This window comes from Labrus bergylta, chromosome 18 (genome assembly GCF_963930695.1).
Source record: "Labrus bergylta chromosome 18, fLabBer1.1, whole genome shotgun sequence".
NCBI classification, from domain to species: Eukaryota; Metazoa; Chordata; class Actinopteri; order Labriformes; family Labridae; genus Labrus; species Labrus bergylta.
The window spans coordinates 10684519-10706734 of record NC_089212.1 but is presented as its reverse complement, the minus strand read 5'-3'; the positions used below and the strand labels follow the sequence as shown (position 1 = coordinate 10706734).

General features: G+C 39.2%; 3 protein-coding genes across 3 annotated transcripts in view; all 3 read right to left on the bottom strand.

Moving 5' to 3' along the window:
* Positions 1-11515, bottom strand: part of col12a1a (collagen, type XII, alpha 1a) — a gene marked incomplete in the record, with an annotated part of 55246 nt that extends 43731 nt beyond the window's left edge. The window contains 13 exon segments of the mRNA XM_065966239.1: positions 531-803; positions 896-1171; positions 1283-1561; positions 1969-2571; positions 2733-3023; positions 3193-3366; positions 3605-3769; positions 3996-4259; positions 5359-5412; positions 5884-6027; positions 6131-6247; positions 9960-10065; positions 11345-11515. Coding sequence (XP_065822311.1) covers positions 531-803; positions 896-1171; positions 1283-1561; positions 1969-2571; positions 2733-3023; positions 3193-3366; positions 3605-3769; positions 3996-4259; positions 5359-5412; positions 5884-6027; positions 6131-6247; positions 9960-10029 — 2710 coding nt within the window.
* Positions 11516-12180: 665 nt separating this feature from the next.
* On the bottom strand, positions 12181-15748 carry LOC109995948 (cytochrome c oxidase subunit 7A2, mitochondrial). Its single transcript, XM_020649860.3, has 4 exons — positions 15591-15748; positions 14585-14674; positions 12610-12694; positions 12181-12432 (listed from the first exon to the last, which is right to left on the bottom strand). The coding sequence occupies exons 1-4, from the start codon at positions 15606-15608 to the stop codon at positions 12374-12376; spliced, it is 252 nt and encodes an 83-aa protein (XP_020505516.1). The 5' UTR covers positions 15609-15748; the 3' UTR covers positions 12181-12373.
* A 546-nt stretch (positions 15749-16294) lies between these two features.
* On the bottom strand, positions 16295-21665 carry LOC109995953 (cell cycle control protein 50A). Its single transcript, XM_020649864.3, has 7 exons — positions 21189-21665; positions 20198-20317; positions 19621-19728; positions 19445-19532; positions 19113-19256; positions 18802-19011; positions 16295-17474 (listed from the first exon to the last, which is right to left on the bottom strand). The coding sequence occupies exons 1-7, from the start codon at positions 21435-21437 to the stop codon at positions 17281-17283; spliced, it is 1113 nt and encodes a 370-aa protein (XP_020505520.1). The 5' UTR covers positions 21438-21665; the 3' UTR covers positions 16295-17280.
* Positions 21666-22216: the final 551 nt, after the last annotated feature.

Genomic DNA, 22216 nt, shown 5'->3' with positions numbered 1-22216 from the left:
AAGTTTCCAAGGTTTACAAGCATCCCCCACCCATTTCCATCTCACTTGCCTTCAGGGTGGCAAAGCCACCCTTACATACACTCTGTGCCAAAAGAAATACAGCAAGTGCCACATTCCTTTCTTTTGCCCTGTAACCACAACCCATATACCTAACCAACCTTGAAAAGCTAAACTTCCTTTTCAACTTCATTTTCTATTTAGTCATCTGTGAGAAATACCGGCTACTACGTTCTTGAAGGGACTTCAAGGGAAACAACTGACATAATTTAGGTCGGTTTACATCAAGCTCCTTCAAACAAACTCAATAAACTACTAATAATAACTAAAACAATAAATGCGCTTGCCTAAATCTTTTTGTTTCGTGGGTCTTTTAAGCAATCATTCATTCATTTATCTCATCAGCAGTAGTCATGGCTTAGTCTATAGCAACTAAAATTGCTTCACATTTCTCTAAACATTGGCCTTGAAAATAATCCAACCATGCCAAAATGTTTTCAACTAAATATTAGGATTGTATCATATTCCCTTACCTTCCAATGTGGTTCCTGTGCCCAGAAGAGGATCCCCCAAACCAGAAGAGTAGCGAGCACTGACAAACAGCTCATATTCAGTTGCTGGTTGGAGTTTCTTCAGCACAACCTCAGTTGTATCTCCCTTGACAGATACCTCCTTCCTGTCACCTCCTTCAGCAGGTTTAAAGGAGATGCGGTACTGAAGGACATTTCCTGGAGCAGCTTTCCATGTCAGTTTCATTGTGGATATAGTCTCATCAAAGACGCGAAGGTCACGAGGAGAGCCACGGACTGAAAGAAAAACAAATGGATCAGTAATTTGTAACCAATGCACAGACAACCAAGGGCCACAAAATGTCCTTAAGCATGTTTTTCTAACTCACCTTCCTTGGTGGTGCCATCTATTTGCATGTCGTCCCCCATGGCTGTAGAGTACTGAGCAGACACAGACACTCGGTAGGTAGTGAGGGGGAAAAGCTCCTGAAGAACTATGGTAGTCTCTGGGCCAGTAGTTTGAGCCTCAAGATTTTCCCCTCCACCACTCAGCGGGATATAGGACAACCGATACCTTATCACAGAACCCGGAGCGGCTTCCCATGACACCCTGAAACTGTCAGTTGTCTCCTCCGTAACTCGAAGGTTTCGAACAGCTCCTTGCTCTGAAAAAGGAACATATTTAAGATCCTACTTAATCTCATTTTGATGCTAAACAATTTAATTTTTTTAAAACCATTGCAGTATTTGACTTGGTCCAAGTATATGCCTCTCACCTTCTAGAGTTGTCTCTTCACCAGTCAAAGGAAAACTGTCTCCTTTATCATACTGAGCAAAGACATTGACCTCGTAGGTGGTGAGGGGGAATAGTCGGGGCAGAATAGCTGTTGTAGTATCACCAGGCACTGCCAGGGTAACATAGTCTCCTGTGATGTCGTCAGCCTTGCGAAAACGCACCAGGTAAGACAAGGCATTAGCATCAGGAGGTGTCCATGTGGTACGGAAGCTTCTGGAAGTAACCTCAGAGAACACCAAGTCAGTGGGTGGACGCAGACCTGAAAATAAAAGATTCCTTACTGAAGTTTCTGTCATATTAGAGCAGTCCAAAACATGAAAAAGTTGCAAATGCATATTACCATATTTTATTCATTTTAAGATTAAAAGGAGGCTACTGTAGCTATGATATATCCATACTTCTCCCTGCCAATTGTCTTGTCCATAGACTATTACTTCCACTACTGGCGGGATAATAAGCAAAACATTGCTGTAACATGGTACAGCTAACAATCAAATTAAGATACTCTACAAACTCTTAATGATCGGTCCAACTGACAGTCATGGTAGAGTGTCTGTATGGGCCCACATGAAGATACTGACACACTTAGTAACAGATGAAAAACTCTTGCCTTGAAGTTATGTTGGGTCATAGTTATTGGATTACAAGTTCTATTATCCTACTTACTCTTCTTTTTAATGTTGAGAAGCTCCTGTTCAATCCTCAGACAGATAGACTGAGTCAGCTCTTTAGAAATCCTCTGGAAGGCATCAAAGTCCTCCACCTCAAAGACGTGATTTTCTGATGGGGGATTAGCAATGGCTTCCAGTTCTGACCTCACTGCATCCTTCACACCAACAGCAAATATCTCCACATCAGTATTCCGAAGGTTTGTTGCTGCATCTTTGAACGAGTCAGATGACTTTCCGTCTGTGATCAGAACCATGACACGAGGAACGTTCTGTCTTGCTCCACGAGAAGAGATAAAGATTTTCTCCCTGACATAGGTCATTGCTCGACCAGTGTTCGTCGAGCCACCACGGTAGGGAAAGGTGCGCACAGCTTTGACAACAGCATTAATGTCATGATGGGTGTTGAGGGCAAATTCAGTATGTGGGTCACGACTGTACTGGACCAAGCTAAGTTGGACCTTGTTGGGTCCAACGTCAAAGGAATTGACTAGAACCTCCAAGAAGGCGCGGACTTTGGCAAAGTTTTGTAATCCAATACTGTATGAGCCGTCAACCAGTAGGACCACATCAGCTTGCACATCCACTCCCAAAGAGCACTCTTTAAAAGGACAAGACATAATAGGTTAGTTAAAATCTTTGTATGGCTTCCATGATGGAAAAAGGTAAATATTGACATAAACAGGATGGTAGATTTATTCAATCAGGATAGTCTAGAAAGTCTAGCAAGGATGACATGTCATGGACAACAAATCAGCTTACCTGTTGACACCTTGATAGGCTGGGTCTTTTCCATTGCCATGATGGGTTCACTCGGCATCAGACCTTTGAGGGCATACAGGCTGATCTCGTATTCAGTCTCAGGGGAAAGGTCACGAACATTGATGGATGTTTGGGTGGGCCCCATGTACAGCTCTTGCCGTTTCATACCAGATAACATGGGGATAAGGGTGACCTTGTAGCCTGTAATATCACCTGAGGAGGCGTCCCATGTCACCCTCATTGACTTTGATGCAATTTCAGTGACCTGCAAGTTAGAGGCTGGCTCAACCACTGGGGGGAAATTGCAGGAAAATGTATTAATACATGAGTGTCAAGATTAATATTACAACCAAATGGTTATTATGCTGCAATTTTACAACTGCAGTATTTGCTAGGACCATTTTGTGTCAACGCTGTAAAACTTAATAAAGTTTCCTAGTATTAAGATATTTTGACTTACTCTCCTCCCCGCTGACCAGAGCGCTAAGTTGCTCATCAACACCAGAGCACACCTCTGTGATGATTCTTTGCTGTACATCTTGGATCATGTCAAAGTTGGGAACATTGTACACATGTTTGCTGTGAGGTGTAGAGGCCATTTCCCTCAGCTCCTCCTCATCTGCTCCTTTGATACCTATAAGGGAAAATGTGAAATACAAAACCATTTAACAAACACTCAGCGGCTGCATAACAGATGTGGTAGACTGCTGACAGTTTTAAAAGAGTTTGTGGGTTAGAAAAATGACAGGACTTGACTTTTATCGGGTCAAATATGGATATTGCAATCAATGGAAAATCAAATGATTTCCTAGAAGAGGCAGACTTTCACATGGGAGCGCTTATTCAACAGAAAACGGAATAAAAAAACATACCTAGGACAAATATTTCCACTCCAATGTTCCTAAGCCTTTTAGAATACTCCTCCACTGGGTCCTGGGATTTTCCATCAGTGATGATCATGGCTATCTTAGGAAAACCTTTCCTAGATCCAGCTGTCTCCGTAAAGATGTTTTTCAGCAGGTAATCTATGGCATCACCTTAAAACCGATATGTGCATGGGTAATTAAAATGTGTCCACATTGTTACATTATAGTTATTACATCAAACAACTTACTGTAGAGCTGATTTTCACATTTCCACAGTGAAATGGACAATTAAAAACAATAACCATGCAATCCTTTATTGGCTGAATTTTAGAAGAGAACTAATCTAAAAGTAAAGAAATTTCCATTTCTGTACCTAATCTTGTTAAAATTGCCTTACCTGTCATAGTATTTCCCCCTTTGTATGGTAGAGAGCTGATGGCTTGAAGCAGGTCTCCTCTTCTGGTGTAACGGGTGAGAGGAAACTCTGTGCGGGTGTCAGTGCTGTACTGAACCACAGCAACCCGGGTCTTATCCTCTCCAATGTCAAAGGCCCCTGACATGGCGCCAATGAAGCTACGGATGTGCTTAAAGTTTTCTCTGCCCACACTCCATGAGCCATCAACCAAAAAAACCAAATCTGCAATTGCACTGACCGAACACTCTGGGGAAAGACAAGGATGAATAAGAGTCAGTCAGAATGCAGATTTAGTCAAGTTATTCTGACCTTCAATATTTGGTATGCTTTAGTTTACAAGACATTAAAGATAGGTGTAAACATTAAAAATCATGAAGAGCATGTCTCAAATAACTGTCCAAGCCAGATAAAGGCAGCATGGCAGTATGGCAGCAGCAGCTTGGTATGAGATCAAAACGTTTACAGTGGCCCATTTCTCTTCCTGTCGGTCTAAATAAAATCTTCTCCTTGACAGTTAGTTGGATGTCTCAGAGATGTGCATTCTGACATCAAAGGAAATATCAGCCAATGCCAAATAGTGGTCTGGTATAGTCATTACAGTGGGCAAAAATGTGGCTCCACAGACTAAACATTTAGCAGAGATTCCACCAGCATTGTTCACGTGTTTACTCTGAAATCAAATGGTGCTTTAAATCACTGATGAAATGCTCAAGAACACTTAAGATGACTCAACTGAAAATACTGGCAGGGCTTATGTGGATAGACTTTCGGTTATATCTTCTTGGCTTTAAATAAAAATAAGGAGTATCTGGAAGTTTGTTTAAAGTTTTCTGAAGAGTTAAACAGGTGGGGGGAAAAGTTATCCTGACGTAAATCCTCACAGATTGTTGTCATAACATGAGCAGATGACAGTTTGACATTAGATTAAGACATTACTGCTCTTTGCAACATCTTTAACAGTTTGAGGAAAAGGCACTTGCTTCTAGGTAGCACAATGACACATCATTCCTTGACAACCCCCAACCCTTTCCTTCCAACCCTCCATTACACACAGCAGAAACCATGTCCCGGAGCGTCAAGCCTTCCTTTTCCTTTTTTTTCTTAATGAACCAACTGGTTACAGTCAAAGGAACCAATACTGTATGTGCCCTCCCAGTCACTGTCAGATCCTGATAATAACCAGTTACAACCTCAACAGAAGGTCAAATGTATGCCTTACCATTACCAACATTTTCCATTGGGAAGAATAGAGTCATGAAGGGAAAAAATCTATTAAAATAACTGGAAAATAGTGTGGAGGACAGGCCCTGTTCATATTTTGGTTGACTAGAGGAAACATACTTACTGAGTAGATCTGACTGTGGCCTTCTGACTCGACCGCTAGTGTTACTGGACTGAACTGAAACACAGAAAACACTTGGTGAGTTAGCGCAGCACATTGCCTCACTGTATGCTTTTTCACAGCGGAAAAAAAGGCAAGAAAATCAACACATCATAAAAGATGGCAGACAGGATCAAAACCACATGCACACAACACATATCTTCATGCTGCATTAGCTTTTAACGCTGAAAAATTCAACAGTCAGTAAACACAGATGTGATTTCTTACTACTAAAGCTCCTGGCTAAATGAACATGTCACATGGAATAAGTAATACTATTAATGTTTGACAAATACAGTCTATAGCACCCATTTCTCATGTAATTTATATTCAATGTCACACAAAGGAAAAAAGCTGGGGGTTTTTCTGGATACAAAAGTAACTTCTTACGCTAACAAAAAATACAAATTAAAGTTAACTGTTAATGTCCAGAACTTTCAGAAACCTTTTCTTGATTTTAAGTGAATCCAGTGTAAAATATGTACTCACTGGTCAGTTGACCAAAGATGGGAATGCTCTCCTCTGTCCCAACAAACGAGTTAATGGACACAGAGTAGTCCAAGTCAGGGGTCAGGTTAGTAATTGAGGTTGTAGTTGTGTATGCATCAAGGGTAAAATCTCTGGCCGGTTCATCTAGGAAGGAATTTTAAAGTTAGTCAACAGTTGGGAAGCATTGTGAGCACAAAATGTATATTTCACCCAAAAAGCTGCAAGTACTGATTCCATACCGACATACCTGCATCTGATACAACTTGTATTCTGAAGCCCTCTATCCTTGATGAGGGTCTTGTCCATGACATGTCCACTGTATTCTCATTTAGAATTTTAAATTTCAAGTCTGAGGGTGGTTCCACTGCAAAAAAAAGTGAAAAACTGTTACACCACAACAGATATGGCACATTGTATATTTAAATTTTTTTATATTTTTGATCAAAGCAAAGTAAACCCAATCAAGCATTTACATTGAATCCAACGACAAACACTTCATGACTGAAGTGGACTTGTTTGTTGTTGGAGGACAGACACATACAGTAGCACTGACTTTAAATTGTGAGGGTTACAATCAAAGAACATGTGACAACACTGAAAAAGTGTGAGACGCCATTTTTGGAGTAAAATGGCATTTGTTTGAGTTGCTCAACCTTCATGGCCAGCAACTCAAGCACTGGCATACACAACATGTGCACGACTCCACGCAAACTCTAACAAAGTGCAAACATTAAGTGAACCATCCAACACATGCTGAGTGCAGTCTTTGTAACGCATGCTCTGAGTCTATTCTACACTTCTTTTACAATGAAGAGGATCTCAGCATTACAAAAAAACTACTCTGACTTCATTCACAAATAACTGATTATACAATGGAATCGAGGTTGCCATGAGGTTGTTGAAGAAACTCTTGACATAATTGAACACCATATGTTATATATACATTGTATATAAACATATTTCAAACATAAAAAAGTGGTTTGATTTTTATTATTTTAAAACTCTTTTTCACAGGTGAGTGGCACACATCCATTGCAAACCTTTTAAAAAGAATACACAATTCGTCCCCAGAGACCCTTGTGTTCTTTTTCATTGGAAGCACAATGCAAAAGGAAATGAGGGAACAAAAATGACTGTTGACACTCAAAAGACTGTCGGAATAACCTATAATGAGTAAAGTGTGTGCATTAGAATAAACACAGGAAAACATATACAGTGTGACAAGACCACACGCCTTTACATCGAGCTGACTTGCTCACAGCATCATGCATCATGTACATGAGAAAGTTGTTTGACTGAACAACTTTGACTGATTGGACGGTAGTTTCCATGTACAGTTGGGACCACACAGACAGAGATGACAAACATATTTTATAATGATATTCTTTCTTACAGCTTCTATGTTAGCAGTCCAGGTGCAAAAGCCAACGTTCATGAAAGAGAGTGTGATAACTTTTAGCATGTTGTCTTTACATGCATAAAATGAAATGACCTCATTGTAAACAAAGTTAAGCATTGTCATTTAAAGTTTCATACTGTTAGTTTTGGATGGAAAACACTTCTTTATTCAGTGATAAAAAAAAAAATTTTTGATATGTTTCATGCAACTCAGCTAAGAAAGTTAAGTTATCATATTAAAGGCTAGTGTTTCATAACAGACATTCTTCATAGATCAACAGATAAAAACTAGAGAGAGGACAAGACATCTTCATTTTTCTTTTCTTAGAAAATCCAGGCAGAAGTAGGTTAGAGTGATATAGTGTGCACAGATGTATAGTGTTAAATCAAGTAATATCAATTATTTTAATCAATGGTAGTGTAAAATGTTAAGGATGTTGTAGGGGCAATTAATTAAGCGTGCATGACACCAAACGTGGATTATTTGTGATGTGAGTTCATGCTAGCTGTTGCGTAAGAATGAGAGGTAAGAATATCATTGTAAAATATACTTTATGGAGGAAGCCATAGCTTGGGACACACTGAATGCACAGGCAGATGACAAACAGGAGCCCACCAAATGATTAAAAACTAGGACGATCACCAACCTGGCATATCAATTGCACGGAGCCCGGATGGACTGCGTTCCCCGTGTTTTCTCCACGAGTACTCATCTCCAACATGAAAATGGTATGCAAGTGTGTGGGTGTTTGTGGGCAGGGGTAGGAGTAAGGGGGTGAGTTGGTTGAGAGGATGTTTGAGGGTTTCTTTTGGGGGTGGGGGGGGGGGGGGGGTACTCCCATGTTTGTCCAAGATGGTTTTAACTTCTCAGTTTGTTAAAACGTCTTTGACCGTATGTCCTTCAGGTTTTAAAATATACTTGAGGAACAAAAAAGCAGTTTTGTGAAAATAATCTCTGGTGTATCGTTTGGACCTGGAATTGTTCTTGTAATGTGGGTGTCTGTCTCATCAGTTCCTAATGAAGGACATCTCTGGCTCTCTTGGGCCAGAGTCTGGCTACTGTTCTGTTAGTAACCTCAGTCGAAAGCCAGCACACCAGCCAGCCAGCTATCATGGCCAGAGCTACTGCCAGGAGGAGAGACCAAGAAGGAAAGAACACCGACTCTCCCAAAGAGGCAGGACAGATGCCAAAGTAATTCCACAACATGTGCTGACATTAAACACCACTGCATATTAACTTTCCATATGTACTGCAAATTCAGCGTTTTTGCAAAAGCCCGCAAAGGAGTCCGAGAAAGGCTCTTTGTCTTTTCGCCTGTCTGAGGATTAATTTGCTATTCTCGTATTTCATCTTTCCATTCCGTTAGTGGAGATATGTGAGGGTAGACGTTAGACTCCTCTCATCCCGCCAGAGAGCTTCCAAAAAGAAAAAGGCAGAAAGGTTTCCATACCATATTTCCATATTTGCCATTTTATTGGACTGAAATGTTTGCATAAGAAATTACTTTGAGTCATTTCATGTCAACTCTACTGACAGATTGCTAACAGTCTGTGACTTGCCGTACAGTTAGCTCTTGTGGCATGTATGGAGGTAGGTATTTAACAGCTCCTAAAACAGTAATATACGAGCACAGGTGGAAGTTGGAATGTTTCAAAGTTGTCAACTTAGTATACATTTTTAGGCACTTGAAATATCCTTGGATATTTCCATTTTAATTCCACTACATAACTGGGATAAGAAAACATTTACCATACAGATTATTTCTCATTTGAAATGAAAATTACACTAATGTTACGTTTTTTTTTTTGTAATTAAGAGCATCTTTAAAATTGTTTTTATGTATTTTAATACCTGGACTCAAATTTTCAATGTTGTTGAACGCTGTTGTCATATAGTAATGTAATGCCTTAAAACAATGCATATCACTGCAACCTCTAAAACCGCTGCAGAGAGATGAACACAGGTTACCAATTTCCTACTACAACCTCAGCATACTCATCATAACTTAAAAACATGTGACGTAGCATTTCAATGGCTAATTACCGAGGACTTGGCAGTCTTCCAGATTTTGCTGTGGAAAAAGTGCAGAGACTTGCTATCATAAAACTGAAAGAGTAACAGCCCTGCTTAAGCATTTATGGGGAAACATTAAGCCAAGAACTGACTTTTGTTCTATCCTGTGCCCCGCTGTTTGATGCACTTAATTAGAAATATGAAATTAAATATGTTTTAATGTGCTTGCTTTCTTACAGTTGCCAAAATCTAGATGAGAAAATTGCTTCTTCAGTATCTGTTTAAACCCATCTAAATTACAGCCTAATATAAGTACATTTGATCTGCATTTGGATTTAACATCAAAGCCTATAATGAGTACTGACAGATAAATCTGACAAAATAAGCTTAGAGGGATAAAAGAATGTCCATCACAGAGGAATCATTGTCGTTCAGAAGTCACATAATCAAATAGCATACACATGAAATAAGATAACTTTATTCAGACTATCAAAACAAAGGGTTCATTTTCCCTGTAATGGTTCTCTGACATTAGACCTTATTCCTGTAACATAAACAACCAGTGGAGATAAAAAAAAAAAAAAGGTAAAGAAGAGCAGCAGGAGATAAAGAGACAGAGTGGTAAAGTATGTAAGTGTTCTGGAGGCCAGATGGTTTCATTTACCTTGAGCATCTATGGAGGATATCAGGGCTGCAAGCAAGGCAGCCGTGGCCAGTGACAGCCCTATCTTCATGTTTGGTCCTTAAAGGTCAGCAGCGCATTAACCAGTCTGAGGACAAAAAGAGAGAAAATGTGTTGAAGTGTGCAGATCTGGGACACAGCTCACTCTGTTAGTGTGGTGTAACCAGTCACTACATGCTGGTGATACATCTATGTCTAATTCACTGCTGCATCAACAAAGACAGATTTAGATTTTTGCTGAAGAGTGGCAAGTTTGCCTTTAACCAAAACCACATAATGAATAACATGTGTCATCCAAGTACCTTCCTGATTTCTTCTTTTCATGTACAAACTCAATACTTATAGTATAAGTATAAATATTATTGTATATATATTAATAATAAATATTATTGAATTATTGCTTTTCTTTATGACAAAAACGGCAAGACTCATCTAGACTTTGTTACACAATAAGTGCCACACCTTGCTGCCTCCAGCTGACACCCATACCCTGAGGTACTACTTAGTGCTTATATAGTCTAAGTATTAAGTAATGAGCTTTGGGCTTTTTTTTTTTTTCACATAATGCTCATGATACATTTTTAATAAACATCTCCTTAATATTTTAATCAATGATATGTATACTTTTTTTTGTTTTTTAATGTAAAGAATATTGTGCTTTTTTTTTTCAATCCCTTGTCTCGCATCATTTGAAACTCAAATATGTAAATTGCCTTCCTTATTCCGATTAACTTCTCCTTCTCTTTAAACGTATCTATTTCTTTTTGATTGTTGCCTTATATTACAAGCATCAATAAGAGACATTTTCCTCCTACACCAGATGTGTACTAAAAAGATAGTTTTAATGCAATTATCAACTTTAGTATCTTGTGTTTTTTTGGGGTTTTTTTTAACTCAAGCGTAAGAAGAGGATCCCCACACATTAGGGTAAGGCTGGATTTCAGCCTCTGAAATCTTTACCACGAGCTGTGCGCCCCGCCTGGTGCACGAGCACTCAAACTACAGCTACAGGAGCCGAAATTCCGACACAATTAGGCTTCATCTAATTAAAATGACTTAATGCACAAAATAGAGAACAATCATTTTTAATGTATTTTTCACTGAAAGGTACGTTGTTAAATCACATCATTCAGCTTTTGATCCAGATTTCAAACAGATCGTTTGTTCCAATGCATCTTTAATATAAAAACGTTATTTAAAGGTATTCAACTTGTGTTTACAGTATTCATCTTCAAAATGAATCTAAAGCAGAGTGCTCAAAAAATTGGAAAACACACTAAAAGGTAAAACTGCTAAATATAACCAAGTACTTTCTCTTGTATTCTAAAATGTATAATATACTCGTCAATAAAATTCAGTGTACTCACCAATTTAACCCCCCAGAAAAAATCAACAGAACAAATGTGCGATCAACCTGCTGGAAGCCTCCCCCTCCGAAAAGTGAGAGAAAAGTTTCAGGAGCTGTGAAAGGACCCCTCTCTCCTCTCTCTAGCTACTGGAAGCTCCGCCAGCAGATGTCCAAGAAGGAAAAGCCTCTTTCCAAGTGGGAAGAATCTTTCCACCATCGACTACTTAACAGGGGGGCAGTCCCCAGCTCTCAGTTTACCGTCAGATGAGCTTCTTACGAAACTTCTGCCCGTCACTTGATGCATGTCCCCGCGAAGACCGATCCACTGTTTGGAAATTACATATTTGCCTGCATTCCTTTGGTCTGGTGATTTATTGACTTTCCAGTGGCAATGTGTCTTCACTGCAGGGTACCAGTTGGCCAGACAACACTGAGAGGGGAAGTGGCATACATGGGCCATCAGGCAACCTTAACCAGTATGGACTTACCTGTCAACTTGGTATTTTACACTTAAAAAACTGAATCCCTTGGCTTCGGCTCTCGTGGTCATTGCTCATGAAAAATTTAATATGTTTGCACAAACAAACTCGTATACCTATGCATGTTATCTTGTTCGTTTGTAACTTTATTTAAAATGTTGGGATCAAAGTTAAATAATCCTCTATTGAATCACTCGAAGCATTCAAGTTTAAAAGCCCACCTTTGCGCTGCTACAATGAGACCGTTTCTGATTAATTAGGTTTTGGTGCCCTCTGCTGGTCAAAATAAAGACTTACAGCACGTTTACGCTCCTGACGAAAATCCAAACTTCCCCAATTAAAGTACACAGTTTTAAAAAAAGCCACACAGTTCATGGAGGTTTTTATTTTAAATGTTTTATTCTGTTTCACCTTGTAGTCTGTACAATCAATAAATATTTATTACTTGCATGCATTTAAGAACACTGATCCCATTCAGAGGACAAATAGTTTCCCAGTTTCAAAATATGCACAAGAGTACGAGCATGATTGTTCATTTTGCATGGAAAGTCCACTTAGACGTTGCGGTTTCACCGTGGCTTCTTGGGCATTGCAGCACTGAACAGCTCATACACAACATATCCACTCCCTGTGAAGAGATCAAACAAGTATCACAGATGTGAGCGGGAAACAACACGCGCTTGTTGTCAAGTCATTATGGTCAAGTCACTGGTAGAATTTTTTCTTTTTTGTTTTGTTTTTTCAAATCAGACTCAGACATTTGACTCATCTGACTCACACACATTTCAGACAAATGCTGACATACCAAAGACAGTGAGAAACATCGTGGCTGAGTAGAGCAGAACATCCATTGTCCCGCCCTTAAGATGGACAGGTACACCGTTGTCCTCCTGTTTAGAGAGTGAAAAGTCAATAAGTATCATTTTGTAGATAGTTGTATTTATTTAGAATATAAACTCCTCGAAAAAAGTTTGGAAACGTTATTTCGGTCACTTATTTCGGCCCTTTAATAATACTAATTGGTGTTGTATGTTATATCGTTGGAAAGCCTGATTAGTCACATTTACAACAAGGTATAACTTGTAAGGATCGTGCATTCGTGAATTGAGCAACACAGCTAAACGTGTGGCTAGTGCCCTAAATAAATGTGCCAAAATCCCCTGCAATGGGGCGCTGGTGGCGCAGTGGTTAGTGTGCGCGCCCCATGTATGGAGGCTGTAGTCCTCCAAGCCCAGGTTCAAATCCAGCCTGTGGCTTCTTTCCCACATGTCATTCCCCACTCTCTCTCTCCCTCATTTCCAACTCTATCCACTGTCCTATCTCTCCATTTAAGGCACAAAAAGCCCAAAAAAAAATCTTAGAAAAAAAATAAAAACAATCCCCTGCAATGTTCTTCTGTTGGTATTCACTCCTGTTTTGAACTTCAAGTGCTGCCAGGTGTGTGCCAGTTACGGATGTATGACTGACACCTAATTGACAGCACTTGTGGGATCATCTTGGGCATGCTGTTCATGCCAGAGTGACCAACACAACCACGCTGGGTGACCTTCAACAACTCCTGGTTGAGGAGTGGGATGCCATCCCAAAATGTGACCAGGCTGGTGACCAGCATGAGGAGGAGGGGCCAAGCTGTTGTGGCCTCGTATGGATCATCCACACGCTACTGAGGTCCCTGACAGTGTAAAATGTATAAAGTGTAAAAAACGTATTACTGTGGGAGAGTGCAATCATCAATTCCACCAAGCAACTCAAAACAGGAGTGAACACCAACAGAAGAACATTGCAGGGGATTTTGGCACATTTATTTAGGGCACTACTCACACGTTTAGCTGTGTTGCTCAATTCACGAATGCATGATCCTTACAAGTTATACCTCGTTGTAAAGGTGACTAATCAGGCTTTCCAAGGATATAAAATACAACACCAATTAGTATTATTAAAGTGGCGAAATAATTTACCAAAATAATGTTTCCAAACTTTTTTTGAGGAGTTTATATGAAGCGTCCCTTTCAGGAGCATACTTCTGGTTCTAGCTTTCAGGAGTATTCAACTTTTGGTCATGCTCATCTCTATTTAACCACAGTCATGAAGTGGTGGCACACAGTACACTATGCAGTGAAGCAGTGCTTGATCTATCAGCTGCAGTTATACAGGAGTTTCTTGCACTATGCAAGGATCAGCAAAGCCTGCCACACTGGAACTTTGTGTTTTGCAATTGGTTTTAATAGTAGCGTGCAAGCATGATTAGTATAACTCCGGTCTCAGCTAAAGTTGAAGGTTATTTTGTAGGGGCAAACCCCACTGATACTTATCTGTCAGGCTACAAAGAGGTACAATTAGATTCTGTCTCCAGAATCTGGGGATAGAGTACAAACTTTAACATTATCATTAACCTTCGAAAAATGTCTCAAACTAAACTAAAACAAAGAAAGTAAGCCAAAACTTAAACAGGCACATCATTATTTTAAGTACAAGAAAGGTGCCTACAAATTATACTTAGGTTATGATTTTACTTCAAAGTGCCTAAAACATTCTCATATCAACAATTCTTCAATGATTTAGTATTTACTGTTTCGGTGAACGAATACACATATCAACTTAAAGCTTTGATATAACCATTTTTTCTGTTAAGAGAGGAAGACCATGAAATGTTCAAAGATAACGTCTTCACCAGGCCAGTCTTCTCTTGAGGCTTTCAGGAGAGAAACAGCCTCTGAAACCCTTCCACCAGATGGGACACTGATGATGATCATACCTGTCCTTCAATAGATTAACCCTACCTGAAACACTTTTTGTTTGTCTTTCACAGTGTTGTCTAGCTGTCTTCGAGCGCTGCTGGAGATGGTCCTCCTGGTAAGCTGCCTCAGTCCCTGATCACACAAACACTCAAATTAGGGTCACTTGGTTTGAACAGTTATATTGTAAGTATGACAAACAATGAATACAAAGGAAAATGATTTCCCCGCACTGAAACAGTAAGAGACAGTGAAATGACAAAAAAAAAATACACATGGAGTCTTCAGGCTTTGACATGGGGTTAAAAAATACATCTCCATAGCATTGGGCCTGTTCCAGAAAGTGAGCTAAAAATAAATCCTCGTTTCGAAACGTTTGATGGTCAAAACGGTGACATCTTCTGGCTGGGCCTCTATATTGCATGTACAGGGTCGGAAAAGAGAGCAAGTCAACACAGAGGTCACCTCACTGCTTACACCTTGAAGTATTATATAAATAGAGCTGATTCTTAATATGAGGCCATAATTGATTCATGGTATTTCAACGTTTGATAATTGGCTTTACAGTATCTCTAATACTAAACAATGGATTGATTGCACCTGCTTGACGACCTACTAAAAAAATTGCACCTTTATTTATTTATTTAAAAACTAACCTTACCTTACACTTCAAACATTATCTTGATGTTTCTCAAAACCATGACGTCATCCCGTTCCCTGAATACGTACATTACGGCGTCCCGTGAGGTCAAATGCATTTTGTACAAATAGATAACTTGTGGAGCATTCTGCTTCATGTTTATGAAACACTTTGTAAATACATCTGACTTAACATGAAGTCATATCAATTGGCAACTGTAAAGGTTATTAACACTGAGTGAGATAATTAAATAAATGAATGTAATAACTAGGCTACATATTGTTGCTCTGTAATGCTACATGGTGTTAAAGTGTATCAAGGAACCGTTACCATTCAATGACGCGACAATAACATTTGTATAACAAACCCGGAACTTGTTACGATAAATAACCTGAATTAAACGTCTCTTACCAAAAGTTGTCTGTACATTTTAGCAAACTTCTGTTTTGCTAAGCGAAGGGGTTGAGGGGCCGATCATAGACCGTAAGAGACCGATACAGTACAGCACAAGGACACTGCGAGAACGACTTCCCACAATCCTTCGCTGGGCCGCTCACATCCGGGTCGCGTGACATTGTTCAAGATGTCTGCAGCCTGGCGCGCTCTCGTCTGGGAGCTCTCGTCTAGGTGCTCTCGGCTGTGTGCGCTCGTCTGTGCCATAGACTGTAAATATTACGGTCTGTGCGCTCTTGTCTGGGAGCTCTCGTCTGGGAGCTCTCGTCTGGGAGCACTCGTGTGTGTGCTCTCGTCTGGGAGCTCTCGTCTGTGTAGCGCCTAATTTTCAACATAAAGTTCCGGAAATAAAAATATCGGTAGTGTACATGTGATATATTACAGATACATTCAAGACTAAATAAAAAATTTAAAAAAAGGCAATTTCGCGATTCTATATGTATATGTGCATTTTTAGCACACGAGACGAGAGAGCGCCAGGATGCAGCCATACCCGACTCACATTATAAGTGATATTTATTTTAAAACAATAATAATAATTATCCTTGTTAATTTGTGATAATAATAACATAGAAGATAAAAAAAAAAAACTACGACAAATACGTGGTAGAGCTTTGTTGGCAGTTTCAGCTGGAGAAATGTAGAAAAGAAAATAACACAAATACATTCACCAAGTAGTTTAATTGGACCCTACAAACTTTATAAAAAACCCAGAAATTTCCAATTAAAACAGTTAACTTATTTTAAATTAAAAGATTAAATTATTATCACAACAGAAGTGAAACAATGTGGGAAACTAACAAATGTGACACTTTTAAAGTGCATATCATTTGGTCAACATTGAAGAATGTAATTAACTTAACATACAGGTCAAACTGTAATTACATCATTAATATTTGTGCTCAAATCAGCCTGAGACATGGCCCAGAGTCTTAGAATTAAGAATACTGGATATAATGGTACAGGATTATGTTACTTATGATTATTTAGCATTAGACGATTATTTTTAAAAGATGCCTTATGACTGGAGCAGTTAATGTATACAACCAGCCACACTAGAGGGTACATATTATGAATTTTGGTACTACTATTCATGAGAATCCTATAACCTTCTAAGGATAAAATGCTTCATTTCATACATCAATGCTTACTATCATTAACAGCACGCGTGCAGTGATTATCCCATCCTATATTCGGGGTAATCTCAAATATCAGAGAGGTATGTCATTGAAATATAATGGTACATTCTTCAGCAGGATATATCACATAAAAGGGACAAAAGCTTGCATTAAAAATACATACATCCTTCAATAATTAAGCCATTTGCAAAGCACTGCTAAAACAAAACACAGGTACTTTTAAAATGTTTAGATAAATAGAAAATAAAAATGTTCTTGTGAAGTCCGGATGTGACATTCTTAACAGCTGACTTGAAGCTGTATGCACAGAGACACGGCCTGCAACATCTTTCTTTTGTTGCCCTACACATAAACACAGCTTTGGATGAGAAGCTGCTGTCCTTACACGAACACACAACAAACAATGACAGAGACCAGTGTATTCACGCTGAAATCAACAAGCAATCCACAACGGACCTTTTAGGGTCACCCATGCATGCAGAGGCAGGAAGATGCGCTACAGGAGCAGATCAGTTTGGAATATCTGCACTATTGTTGCGAGTGTCATATTTATGGTGGATGATAAGCAGAACTACACCCAGGAAGAAGCAAATGGAGCCCACAGTGATGTAGGCAATGCCAAGGAAGGGGTTTTTCCCTCCCATCCAGGAGATGGTACTCAGGATCATCCGCTTGCGACCATCAAAACTGAGAACAGGGTAATCTGATTATTTAGAGTTAAAGAGAAAAAAACAATTGGGAGAAAACTTGATGACAGGGTTACAGTTTACACATCACTTTATAAAAAAAACATTACAAAAAGTGAAAGAACTGTGGTTAGTTAGGGTGTAATGGTACACAGAAGTCACTGTTCAGTTCGTGACTCAGTTTTAGTTCTGTACGACGTCACGACAGAAAGAAAGCAACAATATGTCTCGATTGCATAAACCCAGGTTTCTCTCATTTCCTTTGAATGGACAGCAGTGCAAGTTACAGTTTCATCCATCTAGTACTGTTTTTAGGACTACCTGCGATAGTCAGCTTGTAGTGTATTAATGACTTTATAAGAAAGAGAAGAAAACATGATGCAAAATAAAAATCACCACAGAAACAAATCTCCTGATGTGAAAATATAAATAAAAAACTATGAAACTATAATAAAAAACTATGTAAACTATGAGACAAAATAAGCGATGTGCCTTTATGTATCATATTCATGATTTGTTTGCGAGTCTTGGAGGTAGTTAGGCACCTGATAAAGGTGCAAAATGATCGCTTGTGTACGGTCACTGTGGCAAAGAATGTCCATCCATCTGTTGTTGGTGCAGAAGTGGATGAAGCAGATAACTCGGGCTCAATCACCGCTTGTGTTCGCCCGTAAAAGGCAGGGACTACAGGCGGATTAGCTTATTCAAACGAGAAGGGTTATCGCGAGGAGGATTGAACAATTAATACTTGAAGCCGGGGTCCTCTATTATTGCATATGCACGCATAGCCCTAAAAAAGTATTAGCTTTGGTTCAATGCATTGACTCATAGTTCAACCATTGCAAACAAACACTCAGCTTTTCTATTTGAGTGACTTCCGTATCCTTCTTCATATTTTTCAAACTTCTTTGGTTTCATTCAGAGATATTTAGACATATTTGCTTTATGTAAAACACTGATACCGCTTTAATCTGGAACATGTGCTGAGATCAAAAGGCCAGTGTTTGGCCTTAGGATACTAAAAAAAAAGAGAGTCACATGTCTTACTGCCTCATTAGAAAGTAAATGATAACACGCTGATAAACCTATGCACACTAAATATGTAACTGTTGTTGCGTAGGTGTGTTTCTTCGTTCACTTTAGTTTACACCTAGACTCTCATTGTATGCAGATTTATGTGGGGACAACAAAACTATGTGTAAGACGTTGGAAGAATGGTTTTCTACATAATGTTCTTACCCTCTGAAGCTTTATACAAATATAATACTATCAGCCAAACAAACAGCTAAAGCCTGCTTTAAATTTGAATGTGCAACATAGTTTTTCACTCTCTTCAAAGGATACTGTAATTGATGTCCAAGATGTACTGGCCACTGGGTAGAGTCGGGGTTGTGCTTGACTTCTTCTGGATGATGCGATAGAGCTTCCGAAAGGTGGGCAGAGCAGCTGTGCGCATCCACACTATGAAGTCCTCATTGATAAAGCCATTGTTCTCAAGATCTGTAGAGTCCAACTCATACACTGGCTTCCTCCAGTTCACTGGCTTAGATGTGCCTGAGTAAGATCAAGACAGAATCATGCTGGTTACTGAAAACATCACTGTTTTGAGATTTTTTTAAAAATACTATATTCTTTGCAAAGTTTGCTGAAATCACCTCGGAAAGCTACAGTGAGGTTGTTGTTTCCACCGGGATTCCTGAACTTCACATGCTTGTCTGTCCACCACGCAATGCCCTTCTTTACCAGAGGAATTTCATTTCTGGTGCCATTCAAATCGATATAATACAGCTCCAGAGTGTCTGAAACAAAGAGACACTACATTTAGTTTAGTCACATGAATAAGCTTAACTGCTGTCATGTGCAGAACTTTTAGTAACAGTTTAAAAAGTCAAAGAGACATCAGTTGAACTTGTTTGTGATGATAATTACATTGTTATTGTTACATTGGAGGAGGACAAATGGAAGTTGTCCACCATGTCTGACTTACCGTTGAAAAGGCTGTTAGCTATGGCTCCACAAGGGGCAATCGGTAATCCCTCACTTGTACGGTATGGTTCACATTCCTTGCTCGGGTACTGTAAAGAGCAGCTAGTGTTAAAACCATGCAAAGGTACTCAGCAAAATCTCAGCATTTTGAAAAATAAAAAATATCCAAGATCATACCGCCAATGCAGAGTGGTCACCATTCAATTGGCTGTCATCCCTTGACTTCACATAGCGTCTGTGGTTTTGATAGAAGTTGGATAAGCCATAGTACATGAAGACATTGCTCTGCAAAGGAGGCCAGATTGGGTTATAGACAGAATGCATCTGTACATGCATCGGTAACGTTGGATTACCCAGTATCAAGTTTCCTTATGTTCTTCAATCAGATATCTCTTTGCCAGAGTTTGTGAACCTACTGCAATTATGCCATATATCGTATAACCCTTATCTAACAGCACTTAGTGATACTGCTTTGTCTGATCTGCAAAGTGTTTCAATGACGGTCTGAGAGCTTTATAAGTAATCAATAAAAGCCTTCTAAAAGTTGAGGGGATGCATATTTTTAGACTGAAATGATCAATGGAAGCTCTAAACCAACCTTGAGCATGCTTTCTTTAAACTTTGATTGGATCGTAATAGAAATTTAGTGTCATGAGTTCATTTTCTTCTTTATTGCACATCAATAAACACCATTAAGCTTGAAGCTGAAGCATATATTATTCATTTGGTCTGAACACTGTGAGCTTGTGCTGACCTCAAACGGCTGCGTCAACGTGAAATTCACAGAACAGTGACAGGGTGTCGTGCTATTCCAGCTGAAGTTCTTGGCGCAGACGTAGCATGGATTGGAAATGTCAACACCAGTGTAATCAATCTGGAAAGAAGAAGACCAACAATTAGAAAAAAAAATAAAAATAGCAGAAGTGAACATTTTGAGTAAACTTCCCTAAAATAAATTGAGGACGATGACTGTTGTGACGATGGTTTTTGTTTGATAAACGACGACTTATAAAGTTGGTTTCTATACTAATCAGAGCTCTCAAGAACTGCCGTCAATGTTGTGCTTTGCTTCTGGTCACTTCCTGTCAGCACCTGTGTGTCCAATCAGACTCAAAGCTGATCGTTTGCTCTTACTGACATTGTTCCCTTTTTTCTAGACCCTTGCTTGTGTTGTACTTACTCTCTGATGTACGTCGCTTTGGATAAAAGTGTCTGCTCAGTGAATTGTAGAAATGTTTTAACCTGTAGAATATCCACAGACAATGGAGGAAGTTTATTCCAACAACTGTCAAGCAATCAACTCCACCTTTAACAACAATTACAATGGCATTTTTAATGAGTTCAAGTTATTTCGTTTGGCCATTGATGACAGGGACTTGACATTGTCTAACCTCGTTTCTGTGCATCTGAAGTTTTCCAAGAGGTATTTCTGACACACACTAAAGGAAATAATAGAGACTTCATACTCTGCGACACATTCCAATAAAAACAACTAATTGCAGCAACAGAATGACTACAATGTTTATCACGACAATAGTTTGAGCTGATCAGCTGCTAGATGTTACTTAATTACATTGACAGCTGTGGGAAAAGCCCTGTGTTCCTGCCTCTCGTCGTTTATTTACATTGCTTACAGACAGCCTTTGGGTAGAAAGTAACCTTTGTTAAACCAACGGTGTAGAAAAACTTATAACAACCACTGTTTTAGCTACCCAGTTAAATGACAGGCGTGTATTTGAGTTTACCTCGAACTCTTTGATGTTGTTTGATGAGACATACAGGCCGATGCCGATGGGGATGAAGATAAGTCCAATAACGAAGAAAGCGGGCAACACAGTGCCTGCTGTCAGGATGGGCTGCCAGGCTGGTAGTCTCTGCTGTTTGAACGCTGTGTTGTCTGGCTTTTTACTTTTCACAGCCCCTGCGCCTCCATGGTTAGCAGCACCCGAGTGGTGTCCGTCCTCTTCCTTCGCGTTGTAGCTAGACGCCATCATGGCTGCAATCCGCTGCGAGCAAAACTAATCTACTGATGACAGCCGACGGGCCTTAGTTGATCCCACACGGGTCAAACAGCGAACAAAATCGTTAAGGTAAAGTGTATAAATGTGTTAGGAATGACATGTATCCTCCAAATCCATTTATTCTACCTGACTCATTGTTTTAGTAGTAGTATTTTCGCCTGTCTCGTTAATCCCATCTAAGAAGAAGAAGCCGGAAGTTTCGTAGCCAATGGTATGATGAGACGTAGCAATTACGTCATCACAGAAACTATAGACGCCCCTTTAACATTTTGCACTGTGCTGCTAAATGATGAGATCCCTTTTGTTACCTTGCAGTCTGTAATCTATTTACAGTGATTGAGGTCCTTTCAAAAAATACATCAGTTATGGTAGCATTAAAGCTACGTCGGATGTAAAAAAGCATCCGGATTCCCAATTACAACATTTAATTAATTTAATTAATTATCAATTATCTCACGACTGAATGCTGAAAGTTAGATCTTCTTACAACTAAACTTTTTTTTTTGAGTCGTTTTTGAAGTTTATACAACAACAGTTTTCATGGTATAAATTCAGTGGAATTAACTTATTGACGCCCCTTTCTTATTTACATAACATAAAAAAAAACAACTGTGACATTTCTTCATCTCTATAAGTTTGTTTTAAATAAACAATATGTAGTTCTATGTAGTACTTTGGTTCACAGCTGCTGATTGTAATGTGTTGTGTGAAAATAACTCGAGAGAACTTCAAATTATTATAATTAAAGAATT